Source organism: Lissotriton helveticus, chromosome 3_1 (genome assembly GCF_964261635.1).
Source record: "Lissotriton helveticus chromosome 3_1, aLisHel1.1, whole genome shotgun sequence".
NCBI classification, from domain to species: Eukaryota; Metazoa; Chordata; class Amphibia; order Caudata; family Salamandridae; genus Lissotriton; species Lissotriton helveticus.
Genome location: NC_136061.1, coordinates 1,067,318,401 through 1,067,338,563, shown reverse-complemented (window position 1 = coordinate 1,067,338,563; position 20,163 = coordinate 1,067,318,401). Strand labels below are relative to the sequence as shown.

Genomic DNA, 20,163 nt, shown 5'->3' with positions numbered 1-20,163 from the left:
CTGATGTTAAAGTTGGTGAAATTCCTAGGTAGGGCCTGCCCTTCTTTCTATTCCTGATTGCAACTTCAGGAAGGCTGCTGATAGCCAGGTGCATTGTGCTCACACATCATAGCGTCCACTTTTTGGATACTCCCGCCTGGAGCCAGTATCATCACTACTTACAGTGAGAGCCATCACCTTGCACAAAGGTTGCTTTTGTACTTCTGCCTAAAAATGACATTTGAAAGGGAACCTTCACTCTTAAACTAGTTCCAGGCCCGTAGGCACTAGATCCACGCCTCTTGTCTAGAAATGAAATGTAAAACTGAGAACCAAACCACCCTACGTTTTTCCAGTACCAGGTTCTTCTTAACCAAGGAAGAGCTAGCTCTAAAGAGTACTTGAAGAACTGCTGTAAGGCAAGGACTGTCATCCGTGTGACAGTCTGCCTCCCAGAGCTGAGGGGATATCACCTGAAGTGTGTAACGTATTGAGAAGCTGTTGGTCTGCCAATCACTTAACAGTGAAAAAGCTCAGCTGCAGAACCCTGTGACAACCAGCATTTCTACAGTCTGAAGAATGGTGCAGCCATAACCAGTGTCTAGTCCAACCATTATGGAAAAGTTGTCAGAAGCAAAATATCTGACTGGACTGGAGCCACACTCGTCAGAAATGCCAGGCCTATGAAGCTACATCGCCTGAAGGCCAGCCCTCACCATTTCCGACTGCCAAGCGGATCTCTGAAGCAGGCTATGAGATAGAAAGTAAGAGGAACTACACTAAAGACAAATAGGCATCATTGAAGACACAACTCAATATATGCAGACATGCACACCAACCAGCTCCTGCCAGGATAGGTCATTCACCAACCAGGTAACATCAAGGCATGGCCTCCAGAGACTTAGACACTGTAAATGCAAGAAACGTTAAACCATGATAAGGATTTAGCCCTATCAGTAATACTCTTTTGAGCTAAAGAACTGTACAAGCTGATCCATTAGTTGACCATGGGCTACCAGTTAGCGAAACTTGCACCTGACCCTAATTTTGGCAAAGCTCAATTTAGGGGAGAAGACCACCCTAGACATACATAGAAAGGGCACAGTACAGCGGTCATAGGAGCATGTAGTCTAGATGCATTTTAGTGTAAGCCTGCTGTTGAAATCATTTAAACTTAAATCTGACACCTATCGAATTGAGTAGAATTTTGTGGTTCAGTGATATTAAAAGTACTTGCTTTTCTAAAGAAATAAGCATTAAGCTGGAAAGTGATTTATCGGTGTCTAGTTAAACATGGATTCAAAATCTTTGGCGCTCATATACTACCTCTCTGAAAAGTCTTTGACTGTCTGATTTTGCTACTGTGGGAGTCAAATATGGAAAGTGTATACTAGGCCAGGTTGCTAAACCAGAGTAGAAGAGACCCCAGGACATCATTGGCAAATTACCTAAACCACCATGGCTGGGCCCAGTATCTCAGTCTGCCCTGTAGCCCACTCAACTGGGTCTGAAACTTCGTGTAAGTCTTGTCAGTAACTAGAAGGTACAGGTTCTACCCTTACCAAGACACACCCTATTTCCAGTTAGACCAAATGCATAATTCACCTTTGATCATCCTGGGTGGTGAAATGTCTGTATACAGTTGACTGCCATGTCCAATAATGGCCCAGCTGAAACCTTGATCTCATCCATTGCTGAATACCCATTGTCATGCTGGAAATTTAACAAGGCACTGTTGAGGGATCCTTGTTTGTAGTCTAGTAACTATCATGATTTATTGTAAAGAAAATGTGGGTAGGGTTTCCTTTGATGAGTTAATGACTGACATTGATCACAACTCTAGGAGGAAAGGAAATGTCTATGTTATTAATTAGGAAGCTATGTCTGTAGATGGTGGAAGTGCCGTCCGTGATGGCACATCTCTAACCAATTTATATTACAGAAGATAAATAGATGACAACAGGAGACCAGCAAGTAGCCTATACTATAATCATCATATGAAAGTGGACAGGATTCTTGCATGGCAGGGTAAATCAAGGCTGTGTGAACTAATATTGGTAATACAAGTAGAAACACTAGATATTTGACAGAGTTTTTGCAAGTTTTTCCATGCTATTATGCACAAGGTTCTCTTAAAGTACATAGGGTTGGGGTGGAATGCATTGATGTATTGATGCTAAAACCAAATTGATATATGTTACTTCTACATATAACAATCCACTTTGACATGAAGCAACTTTATTATAATTGGATATTTAAATTAAGTTATGTGGACAAGATAGGGGTCAAAAGAGATTCTCCTGAAGGGATAGATGACTGTGCATCTTTTACTGACTGGGCATGTTAAGATGTTCCATATGGTGGTGATCCCTGAATGCTGATATTATTTCATAGACCTCTGCAATATAACTATTGCTGATTTATTTTTTTTACAAACTACAGAAAGTGGGAAAGTGGGCAGTAGGTATTTTTAAAGGGTAAACAACCACCTCAGGTAATGAAGTGGCTTATGATAAAGAGTGAAGTCAAATAGACAGCATATTTAAGTGAATTAACTATAGAAAACATCTTAATGACATTTTGTAAATAGGAAAAAACTAAATTAAGTGTTTTACAAATATAATGTACTTATTAAACAGAAAAACTATTGCCATCTACAGTTCCAGATAAAAGTCAAATATTTCAGGAAAAACATACAGACTTGACAAAATATTCCTGGAAAAACACACAGGCCTGACAAGAATCACTTAATTTTCTTAATTAATAGAACAAACTACTCAAACTGAACTACATAGTTTACATGAGCTGAATAATGTATTTGTTTATACATTTTAGGGTTATGGGATAGTGCATACAGTATTTTTACAGAAATTATTATTGTTGGGAAGTGATTTAGTAAAATTCACGTAGGTAGATTGATCAACTGTAATACGTACATCAATGCTTATTAAAATGATTTAAAATCTGAAAATCGCATGCTTGTTTCCATTTACAGCTTGTCTAAAAAACTATAGGCACTAAAACAAGCAGTGTGGCAATGCTTGCTAATGCATTCACCCGAAAATTTATGACAATCTCAGGAGCCTAAAGGAAAGCTGAGAGTTAGGAGTTTGCGCTCATTCTTTTTGGGATAGGTTTAATTTGTGAGGAAAAATGTATTGCCCAGGATTTTTTTTATGCCAATTTACCAATTAAAAATTCAACATATTTAAGTTGTTTTTGAGGGAAATCGGATTTTTCTTGTGCATGTATGTTTATTGAAAACAGAACAGTAATATACTCATATACTGCCTTAAATAGATACTATTTTAATGTTTGCTCAGGCAACTTTCGGAGGAGTATATGATGTAATGTTTTTTTCAGGAATATTCACAGAAACAGCAATACAAATATACTTTAGTACATGTCTGGCAGACTACTTTTTTGTATCTTACCAGTGCACCACTGCTGAGAAGAATCATAAAGATAATGAAGGTCTCAAACCAATTGTGTTCCACTATTATGAAGCAAGTTTTCCTAAAGTTCCACCACAATTTTCCATTTCCATCTTCAATGCTGACTTGACACCAGGCAAATTTCTTAACACATCCTATCAAACATAAATGTAGGTGATGAAGACATATTCTGAAAAGACTATGCATATTTACATTGTAGTTCACAACCAATGTTCTTGCTTACAATTAACAAATTTGAAGATGCATCAAGATTTTCAGATAAAAGCAAGGAAGAAGAACTTGGTATAGAGCATACATCAAATTAAGCGAGGTTCCAAATTATCTAAAGTGTGCACTAGTGCAACTATAAAGCAAACCAATTTGGAGCATAGAACAATGACGTTTACCAACCATCTCACATAATGAAAAAACGAAGGAAAATTTTTTATTCAATATTTGCATGGGGGATCAGGAGCACAGTGATTTTGCCTCAAAATTGATCATATTTTATATAGAGTTCTTGTTTAGTTCTCCTACACACCTCCTTCTGTGAGGGCTTTATTGGACGTGATGCAAAACAAAATGGTTACTTACCAGTTGGAGTAGTTTTGCAGCTTGATGAGTTTTGTGAATTCAAATGCTGTGCATTATTCTTCCATCTAGTATTTGGGTCCGGAATTGTCTTTGTTAATTTTTTTCTTGTTTTGGTCATTGTCGACTACCATTTGGTGCCAGGTATGTCCCTTGGTTTACGTCAGAAGGACATGATGCAAAATTTGTTTTCTTTATTTGCAATAAATAAAGGCAAATGGCAACAATTATAGTCAAACAGTTTGTGTAATGGGTACTGCTAGACCCAGCGCTTTTGTGCTGGCTGTGACGCATTGAAGCAAGTCAGAATCCACTGTTCCAAATATGATGAGTACGATATACTTGCCTGATAACCTGCGGTCCCCTCTGGTAGCTTGGCACAGAGCAGTCAGGCTGATCCTCAGGAAACTAGTTTAAAGTATTGGCACAACACCAACCTTGCAACACACTGTGTACGCCACAAAAATACTCCACCCCTTATGTATAAAACACTTGTCTTTGTATTACACACACACACACGCACACTGAAAGCAAAACGAGATACATATTGTATATATACTCTACAGTTATACGCAATTGTCAAATGTCTCCATTGAAATCAAAACAAAACACACATTGTAAATACACTGTACAGTTATATGCAATTGCCGGACTTTCCCAGTCCTGAAAGGTCAAACAGTCACAGATTTTTGACTACGCCTACTCCCTCAACTACACCAGCAAACCATACACGTTGCCCCAGCTGGTGCCCTGCTGACTAGACAGTCTGAACCACCTAGCTTGGAAAATAGCAGTTACTTAGTTTCGGCCCTCCGGATTAAACCTCTAGACATCCGACGACATTGTGATCCTCCCATAGACAAAAGGTTGTGAATCAGGAAGGTGACTCACTTTTAAGTGTGGAGAAATACTTCCCCTCAGGCGAAGGTGTGGCCAGTCATAACCCCAGACCATAAGCTGTAGGTGCCAACAAGGCACATGAAAGCCCTCGGGGCCTTGTGGCATGGGTCCAGGGAGAGGGAGCCAATGACCTCGTACAGAAGCTGCGATGTCAGGCAATGTCGTCCTTCCGATCTGGAGGCCGAAGACAGTCTCAGCTCCCTGGTCAGGTTCCCCCAACACCCTTTGGACACCATGCACTATAGAAGGCAAGTGAGCACAGGTCTCCTGTTACCAAGCATTGGTACTGCGGACTCATCAAGATTCCTCGAACTCCTCAGGTCCTGGCACCACAGGTGGCTTCTGATCTTTATGTGCACACTTCTCTACACAGTGTGATGATGGTGTATGTCCGGATGATCCTTGTCCGAACCACAATCACTTCTACCTGTCTCCGCAGCACCCTGTGCAGTCCTCACAATCTCATGGAGACAAGGAGATCCTTTAGGTCCCTGGGATCTCATGGACAGGAGGCCAGCTCACTGGCACTTGAAGAGCCCTTTGGGACCCAGGCGACGACAGTTAGCACTTAGCTGCAGGCCAGCAACGTCCAGGCAAAATCCACCAAGTGATAGTCCCCTTCTTGGAGCATGACAAGTTCCAGGCCACCACAAGTCTGCAGATAGTCCAGGTGCAGCCCTTCCTGCCCAAAGGAGTCCTTGTGTCAATGTCCCAGCATCAAACCAGCGTAGTATGGTTCCAAATCCAAAAGTGTTTCTACTTTCATAGATCAGAGCCCCAGTAGTTATACCCTCAATGGCCTATGAAGATATGATCAGTTCAAAAGGCCACTTTTGAAATGCAAAAGCCCTCTCTAAATTTGTATCTTGTCTGCAATCCTACCCTGGGAGGTTTGATCATAATCTTTAGTGGGGCCAAGAACATGCCCCTTGGAATGCAGGTGCCAATTCCACCCCACGTAACTGTACCAAAAAGGCTCCTCAGAGTCAGAGGTCCGCAATTTCCCTGAGATCCATTAGTTTATGGCCTTCCATCAGGAATATACATATGTGGCTGTACCCCTAATACCCAGTTGTGAATTAGGAGACTGGCGCACTTTCCCAAAGTGACATTTCTATCACCGTAATGTCAAACCTGAGAGAATTCGCCATTACACACTCGATACCAAACACAATACTGCTAATATTCTGCCTGTACAAAATACTGCTTGATAGCCTTTCCCTTCACCCTCTCATGCTAACAGATTGCTAGAAGCAAGCCCCGTCATACCAAACACACCACCTGATGGAATTCACAACCCTTTCACATAACGTGATGCACACAGGTACATGCCCTACCTATTCCTAACACCGCACCCTGTCACCAGGGGGAGCTCTGATATAGCAAAAGACATACAGAACCTTGGCACACAATGTTTTAGATGTCAAGTTGAATAGCAGTACACAGCCCCCACCAGGGCAAACCTGTGGCACAATCAATGAGTGACCTCTGGGCTGCATAACCAGTGCTGCAGGCCCACGGTGAAGCATTCAAGATACATGCCTTGGGTATATGCCTTATTCCTTGAAAAGGGACTTATAGCTAACTCGAATCAGCCAATCATGTATATGATGAACACAGAGCTTTGCCACTGAATGGCAGTGTCAACATCGCTCAAAGTCCTAAGCCTAGAATCCAGAGTAGTGGAAAACTGGGAAGGACAAAAGCAAAATGTGGATGGAAAGCACCCTAGAAAGGGCCATTTCTAACAGGTACCAACTGTTATATGCACTGCCTAGGTTTGAGCAAAATCTGTTGCCGCCTTTCTCATTACAGAAGTTACTATTGTTGCATAATAGAATTTCTTAAATTTTTCACCAGCGCACAACGTTATGTGGAAAGATCTCATTAACAATTGATTTGTTAAAGTGGGAATTCATTAACATTGCTGCTTACCCAGTGTGACTGTTTGTCACTCCCTTTATGGTTTTAAGTTTGACCACACTCTGTTTTTTAGAAAAAGACTATCAAGGAGGATCACATCAAAAATAGACCAGGGCAAACAAAGGGATTGGAAGTCAATGAAAGAGCAAGCTGCATTAGAGACTGCCTTGTTAAACTTCATTGCTCTGCACAACATTGACGGATGCAAACATCCAGTAAAAAACTCCTTTGCAAACTGGAACATTGAGCTGTGTCAAGAACTGTCTAAGAGAAGAGGTTTACAACTCACTAGACTCAAGCTAGTAACATTAAAGTTACATTGGGCCTATTGTTGAATTCTTTTGGCCTTTGAGTTATGATCAACAACCAACCTGAAAATATGATTACAAGTAAAAGTTATGGACTGACACTGCAATAGAAATATAACAGTCAGCAAGCCACTACACAACAGGTGCAGGAAGATTGCAGACACTTAACAGAGTGAAATATCAGTGCACCCATTAATAGGGTACACGAAACGAAAACTGCTGTCACAGAGTCCACAGCGTAGGACACATATCACTGCATATAGGACAATTTAGCAGGACCGACCCTTACCAGGACAGTGTTTGTTTACAACGTTGCATGCTCTTGCAGAAATGGGCGCAGTGGTAAAGGATACTAAAGGGAGTGGGCAAACCCACCAACTTGAGTGTTCAACTTACTTGAAAGTTGTGAACTACAAGGGATGCATGGACACCTGCTAGACCAGAAAAATAAAGGGCAAGCAGAAGGAGGATGACAAGTCTCAGGGAAGACACCATAGGAGTGCTGGGCTTCAAAGCATATGTGGTCTTGCAGGATGCCCAGTCCCATCTAACCAATAAGGCAAAAGGAATAACCCAAAATGGTAGGTTCCCCAGTTCCTCAGAAAATATGACATTGAGTGGACACTGCCCTTCCCTGTGTAGAAGAAAGAGCTAATGGAGTAAGAGAAGACTGACATTCCTTGTTTCTCCCTTTCAGGCAAGTGGGTCAGAGATGATAGAAGAAGATGAATGGGCCGCTATTCCAGAAGGTGATGGGGGATGGAGAGACAAAGCTTATGGTGCAAGAGAGGTGCTGACAGAACTAAAAAATATTTTTGTCAACACTTTAACTTTTTCTTGAAGCTGGTAATTCTGGATTGATTCATGTATATTTGTGAGCACCAACCTGAGATTAGATTGATTATAATTTTGCATTGGAATTACAGTAACATTAAATAATGGAGGCAGTTAGAAGGAGATCACGTATCCTGCTTTAGAAATTGTAGAAATGAAGACCCTTTTGCGAGGGGAACACCAGACTCCTTACAGTGCTACTTTTAGGATTCCCCATTCACATTAACAGGCACATAATGTGGACATATAATATTATGCCATTAAAACATAAGCCTTAGGCTGCCATTAATTTTAAATTACAGTCTCGCACATGAACTAAACACTACTGGAAGTAATGGTGATGCTCTAAGGATACCTTAACATCTTATAAGATTCCTGGCTCTGCACCAAAACTTTAGAACTCTCTTCCACCGGAAATCCGTAGAATCTCTTCCAAGGTTGCTTTCAAATTGGAAGCAAAAGAATTCCTCATGAATAAGTTCTTACCTTAACATGATAGAATATTGTAAGCCCTAATCGCACTGGAAATACTACAGTATTGGTTAATAATCCTGTTTATTACTATTGTATTTGTCCCCCTTACGTCATTATGTATCATCACTCCCCTTAAGTCATTATGTATCATTGACTAGCCCACCCTTCGTTACCCCAGGTTTATATATGATCTGTTATGTGTGCACTATATGGTTCAATGCCTTTTAGATTCCCCATTTGAGTCTTGTTGTGATATGTTTCCTTCCTCTCCCTCAAATTGTAAAGCACTCTGATTTCCCTCGGGATCAAGTTTGCGCTATATAAAACTTTATAAATAAAATAAAATAAATAGTGGTCTTCTTCAAAGCTAAAAGCTTCAAAAGGCGGTTCCAGCTGGTCACATGTCACTGGATTTTGCACTTACATGTCCACTATTGTATTCTCTTCCTTACTCTCTCTACCAACCAGACACACTCTCTGATCTCTAGTAATGCTTAGTAGAATCTAGGCTATGTTTTGTACAAGTTAGCCATGATTAGGGCTCCCAGTTTTATGGTATTTATTTTTTTAACATTTCCGTCTGTATTTATCCATATTTATTTGTTGGTCATTTTATCTGTATTTATCCACATTTATTTTTGTAGTAAGAAAAAAAGACACTGTTGCTAGTATTTTTCCTCATTTATTTAAATTGACATGCACACATGCACTAGGTTGTTTAGCTGTTTTTACTGTTTTTACTTTTGATTTCCCCGATATTAAAACTAACATTGCCTACTACATGCTCAAATCCATGCAGTTTTTCATACCTTGCCAAACACATATATAGCATGTATATACAAGTTCAAATTGTCCCAATTCGCAAACATGGGCAACTTGTTTAGCTTTCTAATTCACTAATGGAGGCCTCTTGTATTTTGGTACCTAAACCTACTTTCTGTCCGAGTCCTACCCTGGACCACAACATCTTGAGTAGCTAGAGCACCTGCCATGTCAGAGTTGAAGGGTCATCGGCTTCTCCTACCTCTCTCTCTATCTGTTTCTCTGGTACACTACATACAGCCTGACTCTTCTTTAGCTGAGATAAATGAGGGGACGGTGAAGCGAGAGAATATAGAGACACGAATGCAGTGAGAGGGAATTGCCATGATGCACACTGGTCATCGGTATAGGCGGCAGGATCACATTGGTCGCCCGTGTTTGCAGCCTGCAGCTTTCCTCCCAGTGTAGCGGGAGGTGTGTGCTCTCTACCTAGAATGGCAGAGGGGAGCCACAGATGAAACCTCCCTTCCCTCTGGAGCAGCTGGCGTGGGGCGTCAGTTAAACTTAGGGTAGAAGGAAGGCGATCTATGTAACATACAGAGGGTTCATTTGACAAAGGAAAGCTTTGTGCAATGTTATATTTTATTTGGTGTCTACATTTCGCCACCATGTCAAATGTAACTTCCAAGCTGTAGAGTCCTGATGGTGCTTGGGTTTTCTGCTGCAGCAGCATGCGATGCAAACAATGATGTGCTGGGTGATAATTCTAAAAATGTCACTCTGGTCCCTCCCATAGAAAAAACAAAACAAAAGGTTGCTGGGCCTGCAGCCGATGTCCTGGGGTGTTTTCACACCTCTTAATGGACATAGCTGCTTGCACTGATCGAACAATTTAAACCTTGAAAGACAACCGCTGTGAGGGGTGCTGAAGGGTCTCTGCAGACACGGCGCTCTCAGCTGCACTTAGTCAGCAGTTTCCGATTTCTTTTGGAAGCCCCAGTGCACCTCTGACTCGGATTTCATAGTGGAGCACAGAGGCGGGAGGATTATTTTGTAAGTATTTTCCCGTTTCTATATATAAATACAGACAAAAACCAAAAAGGTTTCCGTCTGTATTTATATGTATAAATCCGTTTAAACAGAAAACCGGGAGCCTTAGCCATGATCTACAATACTGGTGCAACCTGAACTCACCCAGTCTCACTATATAACGTCAGCAACACATGCCACACAGTCAGAAAATAGGGCTTCAATTAGATAGAGAGGGAGAACATGCCTGTACAGAGAGAGTGAGTCAAGTGTGGCACCAGAGGAAGGGGGAACTGGAGGGGTACTGGATATACAAATTGGACTGAATATGATGAGAGATCTACGTAGAAAAGGAACAGGGTTAGAAGGGAGCTGTGTAGGTCAAAAAGAGAAAAATCGGAACCCTTTACTTCGCTACTGCCCACCCCCATTGAGTACAAAGATTGAGATGATCTTTGTGATGTCTTTGAGGTCTTCAACACCAGCCCAGTGATATTCTCAATTCTATCCTATTGAACAGGCATGAGGGGAAAGGATTGGAGAAATGACTCACAATCAAAAAGATTTCTCCTTTAAAATATTTGAACTATGCTGAAAATGACAATGCTGGTGTTGAAGCCGGGACTCAAAGTTTTCCTCTTTCTGTCACTTAATAAATGAATCCAAAAGACTTCAGATTACTCTTGTCCTTTGTGTGTGGAAGGAGTCCAATATATCTTCTTCCACTCCAAAGTAATGTCAATGTGCGGTTGATAGGAATTGACTTTGAGATTTCAAAATCTTCTTTATGTTTCTTTTCACAGACCACAGTTAGGCACTTCAAAGGCAATCCTTGTGCAGTGAGTAGGAAGAAACAGTTGTTCCTTACTTATGGAAGCCCTGGGAGTATCAAGAGGCACATTTTCCAAAGCCATCATTTTCTCTACATCTTTGACATCAGAGTGAGGTAAGCATCATAGTTTAAGCTGCCATAATGAATTCCCAAATACAAATTACAGTAGTCACGGAGGTCAGTCTTGGACTTTACCTTTTCAACTTTGCTGCAATGTTTATTTAGAAAGCCTTTTTGCTCACCAATGGAAGGAATACAATAACATAAAGGTAACTATATTCAAATGGGCCTGAAACATGGGAGAGGAAAGAACTGAAGGAGCACTAGAGTGTTATGACATCCAGTCACAGTTTAGCGATGCTAGTGCAACAGGTTGAGACACAAGAAGCAGCTCACAGCACAAGCACAGTCTGAAATATTGTGTGGGAATTTAGGTCATGCCTGGGAAATTTAGGAGGAAGAATCAATGAAAAGCAAAAAATCCTTCACAACAGACATTATCCTATTTAGCAGGAAAAGCACATTCTATTTCTGTCCAAAATGCTTCTCTCAATACCTTAATGGATCACATATTTGCTAAAAAACATATGACAAAATACATACAATTAGCCATTTGAACTTACCGGCAACAACGTTGGGGAGATCAAATTGATCAAGTTTGACCTCCACCTTTAGAAGGAAAAGGCTCCTGAAGATATTTGCCCTAACCAGGGGGTTGTTGCACTTTGAATCTACGCTTGATACAGTCTTAAAATTATGTGTTGGCAGTCCTTAGTGTTAGGGAGGAGCTCAGGGATGTTGTGTTGATATGAGGGGCGGTAATAAAACCCAATGTGAGCATATGCTCACATTGGGTTTTATGACCGCCACTTATATAAAAAAAACATCCCTGAGTTCCTCCCACAAACCGAGGGGGTTGTAGCCCGCGTCACAACTAGGCTTGTGATGCGAGGCGGTATCCCTATGATGAAGCATGACACCTCTGGTGTGTGAGGGAAATCGTCCTGAAAAGGGACTCCCCACTCTTTCCCAGCATAGTTGGCTCCACACACACTTTTGCCGCGTGCGACTCTGAACCAGAGGTCTTTTTTTGTGTGTTTCAGAGTGGTGTATTGGGGAGTTTGTCCTTAAAACCTCCTCAGGCCCCCCTTTTGTGTTTTTAGTCTTTAGTTTTAGACTGCTTTAATCCTTTCCTGCACCACTTTGTTCCCTCTCTCACTCCACATTCCAATTAGCGATCCCACTGCGAGTTGCAATTTAGTTTGTTTATGAGCTATAAACAGTTATGTTGGGTGAACAAAATCTCCTCAAGGAGAATTATAAAATAATGTTTTTTATTAAACATTAAAAGGGTCTATAAATTATCCCTCAAGTGTGTGTGAAACTTCTACTAAAAAAACTCAGATCTTTGAAGAAAAATGATTTACAAAAACCAGTGACACAACATAACCATTAAATTGTTTTACATACAATATTTTTCATATAGCAAAACATGTATATCCATCTCTTTTCAAATTTCTCTTTTCAATGGCAGTCTAGAGAACATAACAAATTATATTTAATGGCAATTTTGTTTGTGGCGTGCTCCAGTGTTTCGGAATCGCTCTGTCACTTCCTATATAATCTTTCAATGCCGTGGACGCGCACTGGTAAACTCCGCTAAATTCAGTTTTTTATTATTTTTTATCTTGTTCTTCTGTTGTGTTTTGCACTGACTTTTATGTGGGGTGGCTGAATTTGAATTTGTATTTGCACTAACCTGGGTGTTGTTGCGCTTTGAAACTACGCCTAATACAGTTTTGGAATTACTATTTGGCAGTCTATAGTGTTATGTTAGACTTTTTTAATCCTGTCCTGTGCCACGTTGCTCCGGCTCTCATTTCCGCATACCAATTAGCGATCCCACTGCGAACCACCATTTTGTTTGTGGTGCACTCCAGTCTTTCAGAATCACTATGTCCCTTCTTATGAAAGTCTTCCATGCCATGGACGTGCAGCGGGCACACTGGTGGGGTGCCGAAGGCAAGCCTGTCTTCACCCATCCGCGTCCAGATCGTGGCCAGCGCCTGCCACACTGCCAGTAAGCTATGCCACAATGCCCCCTTGCTTTCTCATACTAGGGATGAGTGGCTTAACCTCCACATGTCTGTGATCTGGCGCAGGCAGATGAACGGGATGGATTCTGATTGCCCTGTCAGTGATTTCACCCTTCACGCTTATGGGAAGTCCTATCTGGAGCTCTTATCTATTTCCCCCTTTCCACTTTGGCTGACTCCTTAAATTTACTTTCCGACTCACTTATTCAACTGTCTTCTCTGCATGCTAATTTTATGGTACTTGGGGAATTTAAACGATTTTGGAAAAGGTGATGGACAGAGTTTCTGAATGATGCAGAATACTCTTACCAAGTCAATAGATCAAGACTTGGGGAATTTAATCCACATGACAGAATAACAGACCTGCGCAGCAATTCCTGGCCTCTCTTCAAGGTTTTAATTTGGAACAACTTGTAATGGAGCCCACTCACAAAGCAGTTCACACTCTTCATCTTAATCTCTCTTAAACCTTCTACAGTTATGGTTGATCCTGCACTGAAACTCACTTGGTCAGACCATTTTCTGGTTACTTTCAGTGTTTATTTTCCTGCTCGTTGCCTGGGGCAGGATCGGGTTAAGAAAACTTCAACACCATGGCATAAAATCTCTGAAGCACTACTTGTGCACTACTTGTGCAGACACTACAGTCATGCCTTTTAAATGTAGTCGAAATTTTTATTTATTTATTTATTTTATTTTACAAGTTTTATACAGCGCAGACTAGACCCCAGGGTATCAGAGCGCTTTACAGGAACAATGTAGCCGAACTGAAATAAAACATTTGTAGAGTGCAGTAACAAACAGCACAATTAGAACAACAAAAAAAGGACAATTCAGGGGCTATTAACATGGGGACAATGCATGTGCTTCATTCGATCAGTGAATACATAGGTTAAAGGTGGGAGAGAAGGGAAAAGAAAAAGGGAAGGGGCAGGAGTTTAGGAGGTGGGAGAGTGTGGATAGGGATGGAAGGGATAAGCTCCAGTAGGGAAGGTAGGTGGAACAGGCAGTGGAGTGGAGAAGGATTAAGTTCCCCAATATTTGCTGAGCTGTAGCTTTAGGTCTTTTTTTTAAGCTGGGGTAGGAGGGGTTGCAACGCAGTTGTTTCGGGAGGCTGTTCCAGATGTTGGGGGCGTTACCGGAGAAGGAGCGATTGAGTGTGTTTCTTATGGAACCAGGGTGGGACTAGAACGAGAGCGTTGGTACTTCTCATTGGACGGGAGCAGCCAGCTTTGTGGAGTTTATCAGCAAGGTACAGCGGGTTTTTTTTTTGCAGTGCTATATGTGTAATGCATGCAAACTTGTAAGAGGATCTGCCTTTTTTGGGTAGCCAGTTGAGGACTTTGAGGGTAGGGGAGCTGAGGTTGAAGCATTTGCAGTCCGAGATGAGCCTGGCAGCTAGGTTAAGGACTGCTTTGAGTAGAGCTATGTGGGTTTTCGGAGTTCCAGCGAGGGTAGCATTGCTGTAGTCGATTTTCGACAAGACCAGTGCTTGGACCACTGATTTGAAGTCATCAGCAGGAATGAACGGTTTGATTTTTTTGAGATGGGGAGAGTGAAGAGAGCTCCTTTAGCTGATTTTTTTCTGTGGGAAGAGAGGGTAAGGCTATTGTCAATTGTGACGCCTACGGATTTAACCGAGTTGGATAAGGTGAGCGTGCAGTTGAGAGGATTAAGGTCATGAATCCAGCCCTGTATGGGGAGTGGGTTGTTTTTAGGGGAGAAGAGGATGATTTTGGTTTTTTAGGATTGCGTTTGAGATGATTATGGTGAAACCATGTTTGGACCTTATACAGTGTGTTGTTGAGGTGCAGAACATCAGAACGGGATTGAATCTTGTAGTATAGTTGCGTGTCATCAGCATAGAAGTGGTATTTGATTCCTGCTTCATTAAGAATGCACAAGAGGGGTTTCATGAAGAGGTTGAAGAGAGAGGGGAAGAGAATAGAACCTTGGGGAACATTTAGGGAGACAGGTGTGGGGTTGGAGAGGCAATCCAAATTTTTTATTTGCTAACTTCTGTGTTTGAAAAAGGAGGTGAACCGTTTGAGGACAAGACCATTAAGGCTAAAGCGATATTTAAGAGTGTTAAATAAGGTTGAGTGGTTAACAATATCGAATGCCGCCGAGAGGTCAAGGAGGACGAGAAGGCAAGATTCTCCCTTGTCGAGGGAATGATAGATATAGTAAATTATGTACTGCAGCCTTTTCTAAAGCCAGATTGCTGTGAGTCAAGGAGATTGTAAGCATTGATAGATTATCCAATTAGAGCTAGGGTGGAGATTGTTCAGGGCGTTAGGGTCGTCCTTGGGATTTTTGAGACTGGGGGTGATTTGTCTGAGTTGGAGGGAAACTGGGACGCATCACGTGGCCAAAGAGGAGTTGATGATAGTGGTCCAGTATGGGCCAATGATATGTTTAAGATCTTTGATTAGGTGGGAAGGGAGGGGGTCTTTGGTGTGTGAGGATGGTTTAAGTTTGGTGATGATGTTATAGACTTCAAGTTCGGAAATGGGGAGGAAATTTTGCCAGGAGGCATTATGTTTTAGCTGGGGATTATTGGGGTTATGTTCAAAATGAAGGGTGTCAGGAGGGCAATGTGAGGGGTCCATGGGTATAGTTGGGACGGCGAGAGCTTCAGGAAAAATGTTAAATGGGGGATAGAGGATTGGGACAGAGGGGAGTTAAGAGGAAGGATCGATCCATTTTGGAGATTTTATCAGAGAAGAAGTTCACGATTTCTTCGGATTTCTCAGTTAAGGCCTTCAACTTGGGGGGGCATGGGTTGTTTGGTTCTTGACGATGCTGAAAAGTTCTCTGGGTCTGTTTTTTGTCCGATCCAGTTGGGTACGGTAGAAAAAAGCTTTTTCTTTAAGGATGTGTTGGACCTGGCGGCTCTGAGAAGGGCTAGATTGGAGGGGGAAGGTTGTTTTCTCCACGTTCTTTCAGATAATCTAAGAGCGGGTCTTTCGTTGTTGAGACTAGGGGTGAACCAGGATTTGCAAGGGATGTTTCTTTGAATTTTTAGCTTGGAAGGGACATTTTGGTTGAGAACCTCTTTGACCGATTTATTAAAATGTTCAGTGAGGTCGTTAGCAATTTGGGCAGGAGGATTGAGGAGAAGTTGAGCTTGGAGTTTAGTCTTCAGGTCGCCACGGGGGATAAGATGAAACTTTCCGGTCAGTTTTTTTTGTTTGATGGTATTAGAGGGAGAGTGAGTGGACATGCTTGAGATGTGAAGAGAATGAGGTGGTAGTCAGACCAGTCAATGGGGATGATATTAGATAAGGTGGCCAGATTGTTGTTAGAGATGATAGCGTCCAGAGTGGCCCCTTTGGTGTGGGTTGGGGAATGGCAAAGTTGTTTGAGATCACTAATCTCAAGAAGATTAGTGAGGAGGTTAACTGTGGGGTCCTTAGTATCATTCCAGTGGACGTTGAAGTCCCCAAGGAAGAGGTTTTTTGAGTTAGAAAGAGAGGATTGGGTGATTCAAATGTGGTATGGTCAGAGTTCTTAACAAGAGAGAGTTAAAGTTCATTTTTAAAGATTATGCTAGACCACCTCCTGTTCTGTCAGGTCTATCTTTCCTGAGGATGGAATAACCGGGGGGGATGGTTTGGGGGGTGAGAGCAAGTCAAGAACAGAAGTCGAGTAGTCTTTGAGCCAAGTTTCAGTAAGGAAGGCGATGCCAATGGCTTTGCTGAGGATAGTTTCAGCAATTTCTGTTGTGTGTTGGACGGCCGAACGGCAGTTAACCAGCATGCAGTTTAGGGGTGTAGGGTAGTTTTTTGGGGGAGAGCCTGAGTGGATAGTACTACACTGCAGTGGAGGTTTAGGTGATATGGGGAGGATGGAATTCTACTAGTCCCCAGGATCACTGGAATGGATGAGTGGGGTGTGTCTAGGAGATAAGGGTGGATATTGGGGAGAGAGCTAGTTTGGATAGTGGTACGTTGCGGAGGCGGTCTAGGTGGTACAGGGGGTGGACTTCTACTAGTCCCCAGGATCACTGGTATGGTTAAGTGGGGGACAGGAGGGTCGATACTAGTAGAGTTGGGGAGTTGAGGGTTACATAGGTCAAGGAGGTCAGTGGTGCTGGGATGGTTAGGATTCAGACATTGCCAGCCTCAATAACTGGCTAATCGGTGCACTAGATAATATCGTTCCACAATAAACCCTCAAGCCTAACAGATCTAAATCTTCAGCCCCATTGTTTTCTGATACACTTAAGGCAGAAAAACCCTGTTGCAAAAGGCTAGCGCGGAGATCGAGGTTGGTTTATGTTATACAGGCTAAAGCAGTATACTAGGCAGCACTGAAAAGTTACTGTACCGCCATATGGAAAGCTCAAAAATCATTTATTGGCTTCTCCATTTCTGAGGCAGCTAACAAACTTGGTGTGCTTTTCAAAATTGTTAATTTCTTCCTCTCTCCCATTGCTAAAATTTTTTTTCCTTCCCCTTCATTGGAGCTATGTCAAGAGATGTTCAAGTTCTTTTTTAAGAACATCCAGAACATTTACAAGCAATGCACTACGCAGGTCCCTTAGGGGCAGAGGATTCAGTTCCTACTCAACCAGACCCTATTTTCACAAGGTTTGGGCTAATTTCACTAGAAGACTCAGTGGCAAACCTTGCATTATGCAAATCTGGTTCCCCTCTGTACCCATGTCGTCCTGGGATTCTAAATCGTGCCACCACTGTGGTCAACCCCGTCTTTCACAAACTGATGAATACTTCTCTTGAATCAGCAATGGTTCCTAAAAATTGGAAACAAGCTCTATTGCTCCCTTTGTTAAAAAATCTGTCTGCCGGCTCAAAAGTCAGGCAGTTATCTTACTTTCTCGAGTCTAAACTCCTCCTGCATGACTAACAATCTGGTTTTCATGAAGATTATAGTACTGAGTTGGCCCTACTCAATGTTTCAGAATTCATTAAAAAAATCTTGACTGGAGCACCCCAGTTATGGTCATGCTTTTGGATTTGTCCTTGCCATTCAATACTGTTTCCTATGCTATTGAGTTAGACTGACTTGAGAAGATTAGAATTAGAGACCAGGCTCTGCTCTGGCTCAATTCCTGTTTGAAAGATGGCTCTCAAGCAATCTTCCTGACTCCTTTCACCTCTTCATCCAAAGCTCTAGAGTGCGAGGTGCCCCAGGTTTCGGCACTCAGCCCCACCCATTTTAATATCTACCTGGAGCCTCTGCCTAAACTTGCTGAGTCCTGGGGGGTGCGGTCTGCCTCCTACTCGGATGACACCCAGCTCCTCCTGGCTTTTCATGAGAACGCACCCGCAACTGTGAGTACTTTTAAGCTCTTGTTGAAGGCAATTGTGGAATAGATAAATGGAAGCTGCTTCAAACTTAATTCCAAAGAAACCAAGATCCTCTTCTTTGGCACCAAGTCTTCAACGGATGCTAGTAGTTGGTGGCCTTCGGAATTAGGTGCACCTCTGTCCCCCCCAGCTCTGTTTGGGAGGAAACTTGGGATAACATTTGATTCCAATATTACTTTTGAGCCTCAAATAAAGTCTTTATCTACCACTTGCTTTGCCACACAGACGGCTCTCCTGAGGGTGCTCCACATGATTTTAGAGGATTGTCGGAAAACAATTGTCCATGCCTTGGTTATGTCCAGACTGGAATATGCCAATACCCTTTATTTAGGCCTGCCTGCTTTCCTAAATCAACGGTTTTAAACTATCCAGAACTTTGTTGTATGACTAACCTTGAAGATTCCCCCGCGTGCACCAGTTTCTCATCACCTTCGGCATTTTCATTGACTCGCTGTCTTCAAGAGGATCCAGTTTAAGGCCTTATTCACAAAGGTCCTCTGTAGCTCAGGAGAAGACTGAAGCCCTAGTCTCAAATTAACATCTAATAATATGAAACTGTTCTAAGTTCCTCACATTCACAAAGTAAGAAGATGTGGTAGGTAGTTCTTTAACTCACCTGGCTTCGAACTATGGATGCACTGCCACTCAGTCTTTGGTGCCTCTGACATAGAGCCTGATTTACATCTTGGCGAACAGGTTACTCCGTCACAACAGTGACAGATAACCCGCCCGCCAAAATATAAATTCCATAGGATATTATGGTATTCATATTTCGGCAGACGAGATATCAGCCACCGTTGTGATGGAGTAAACTGTCTGCCAAGATCTAAATCAGGTCCATAGTCTAAAAAGTTGCTTTTTGACTCCTACCTAGTAGGTTAATAGGATTGACTCTATTTATGCAGTCTTCTTTTCCCTGAGCTTACCGCTTGCACCGGGGTGCTTCTTCGGAAGCAGCTGTGTGCTGTAGCAGTGCCTTGAATCGAATTGAAAGAGCAGAAACTCACTGTACATTTTGAACCTTAAATTCAGATTCCCTGACGTCAGACCTCTGCAGGGCCATCAACCTCAATCTGGAACTCCCTTCAACTGGATTTAGCTAGCTCATGTTCCGTGCCTTCAGGAAATGTTTCACCTCTTCATTATCTAAACACACATAGTCATCCATATCATGAAGTACCCCTAAACAGATCTATGTGTTTTAACTCTAATTCCTTTCTTTTTCCTTGTAAACTGATTTTCCGTTTGTTCCTGGTGCATGTTATATAATTATGTTTAGTGTAAAGTGCATTAAAGCCTGTTGGCTCAGGAATGCTTTAGAAAACCATCAGAGAAAATATATCATAAAATAAGCGTAATCAGTTGATTCAATGACCAACTTCAGGTTAGAATTACTACCTACGAATCTCAAGGAAACTATAACATGATAAGGTTTGCTGAGAATGTGCATATAAGAGTGGTAATGATGATGAGACCGTTCCTGAGGGTAGGCAAGCCCTTCACCAGTTATGAGTGCAAAGCCTGGTTAACTAGTTCAGCGGCCGGCCTTTGCATTTTTCTTATTCATTCCCTTATATTTTTTTGGCAACATACTGGATTCCTCCTGGTAATTTCATCCTATTTCCGATTATTCTAATGCACGCATGGTTAATTCTGAAGCTCTGG

General features: G+C 42.0%; 1 protein-coding gene across 1 annotated transcript in view; it reads right to left on the bottom strand.

Moving 5' to 3' along the window:
• Positions 1-20,163, bottom strand: part of LOC144823272 (sodium channel protein type 2 subunit alpha-like) — a 662,530-nt gene that overhangs the window by 203,145 nt on the left and 439,222 nt on the right. Inside the window, exon 21 of the mRNA XM_078681628.1 lies at positions 3,414-3,568. Coding sequence (XP_078537754.1) covers positions 3,414-3,568 — 155 coding nt within the window. The remainder of the gene's footprint in view (positions 1-3,413; positions 3,569-20,163) is intronic.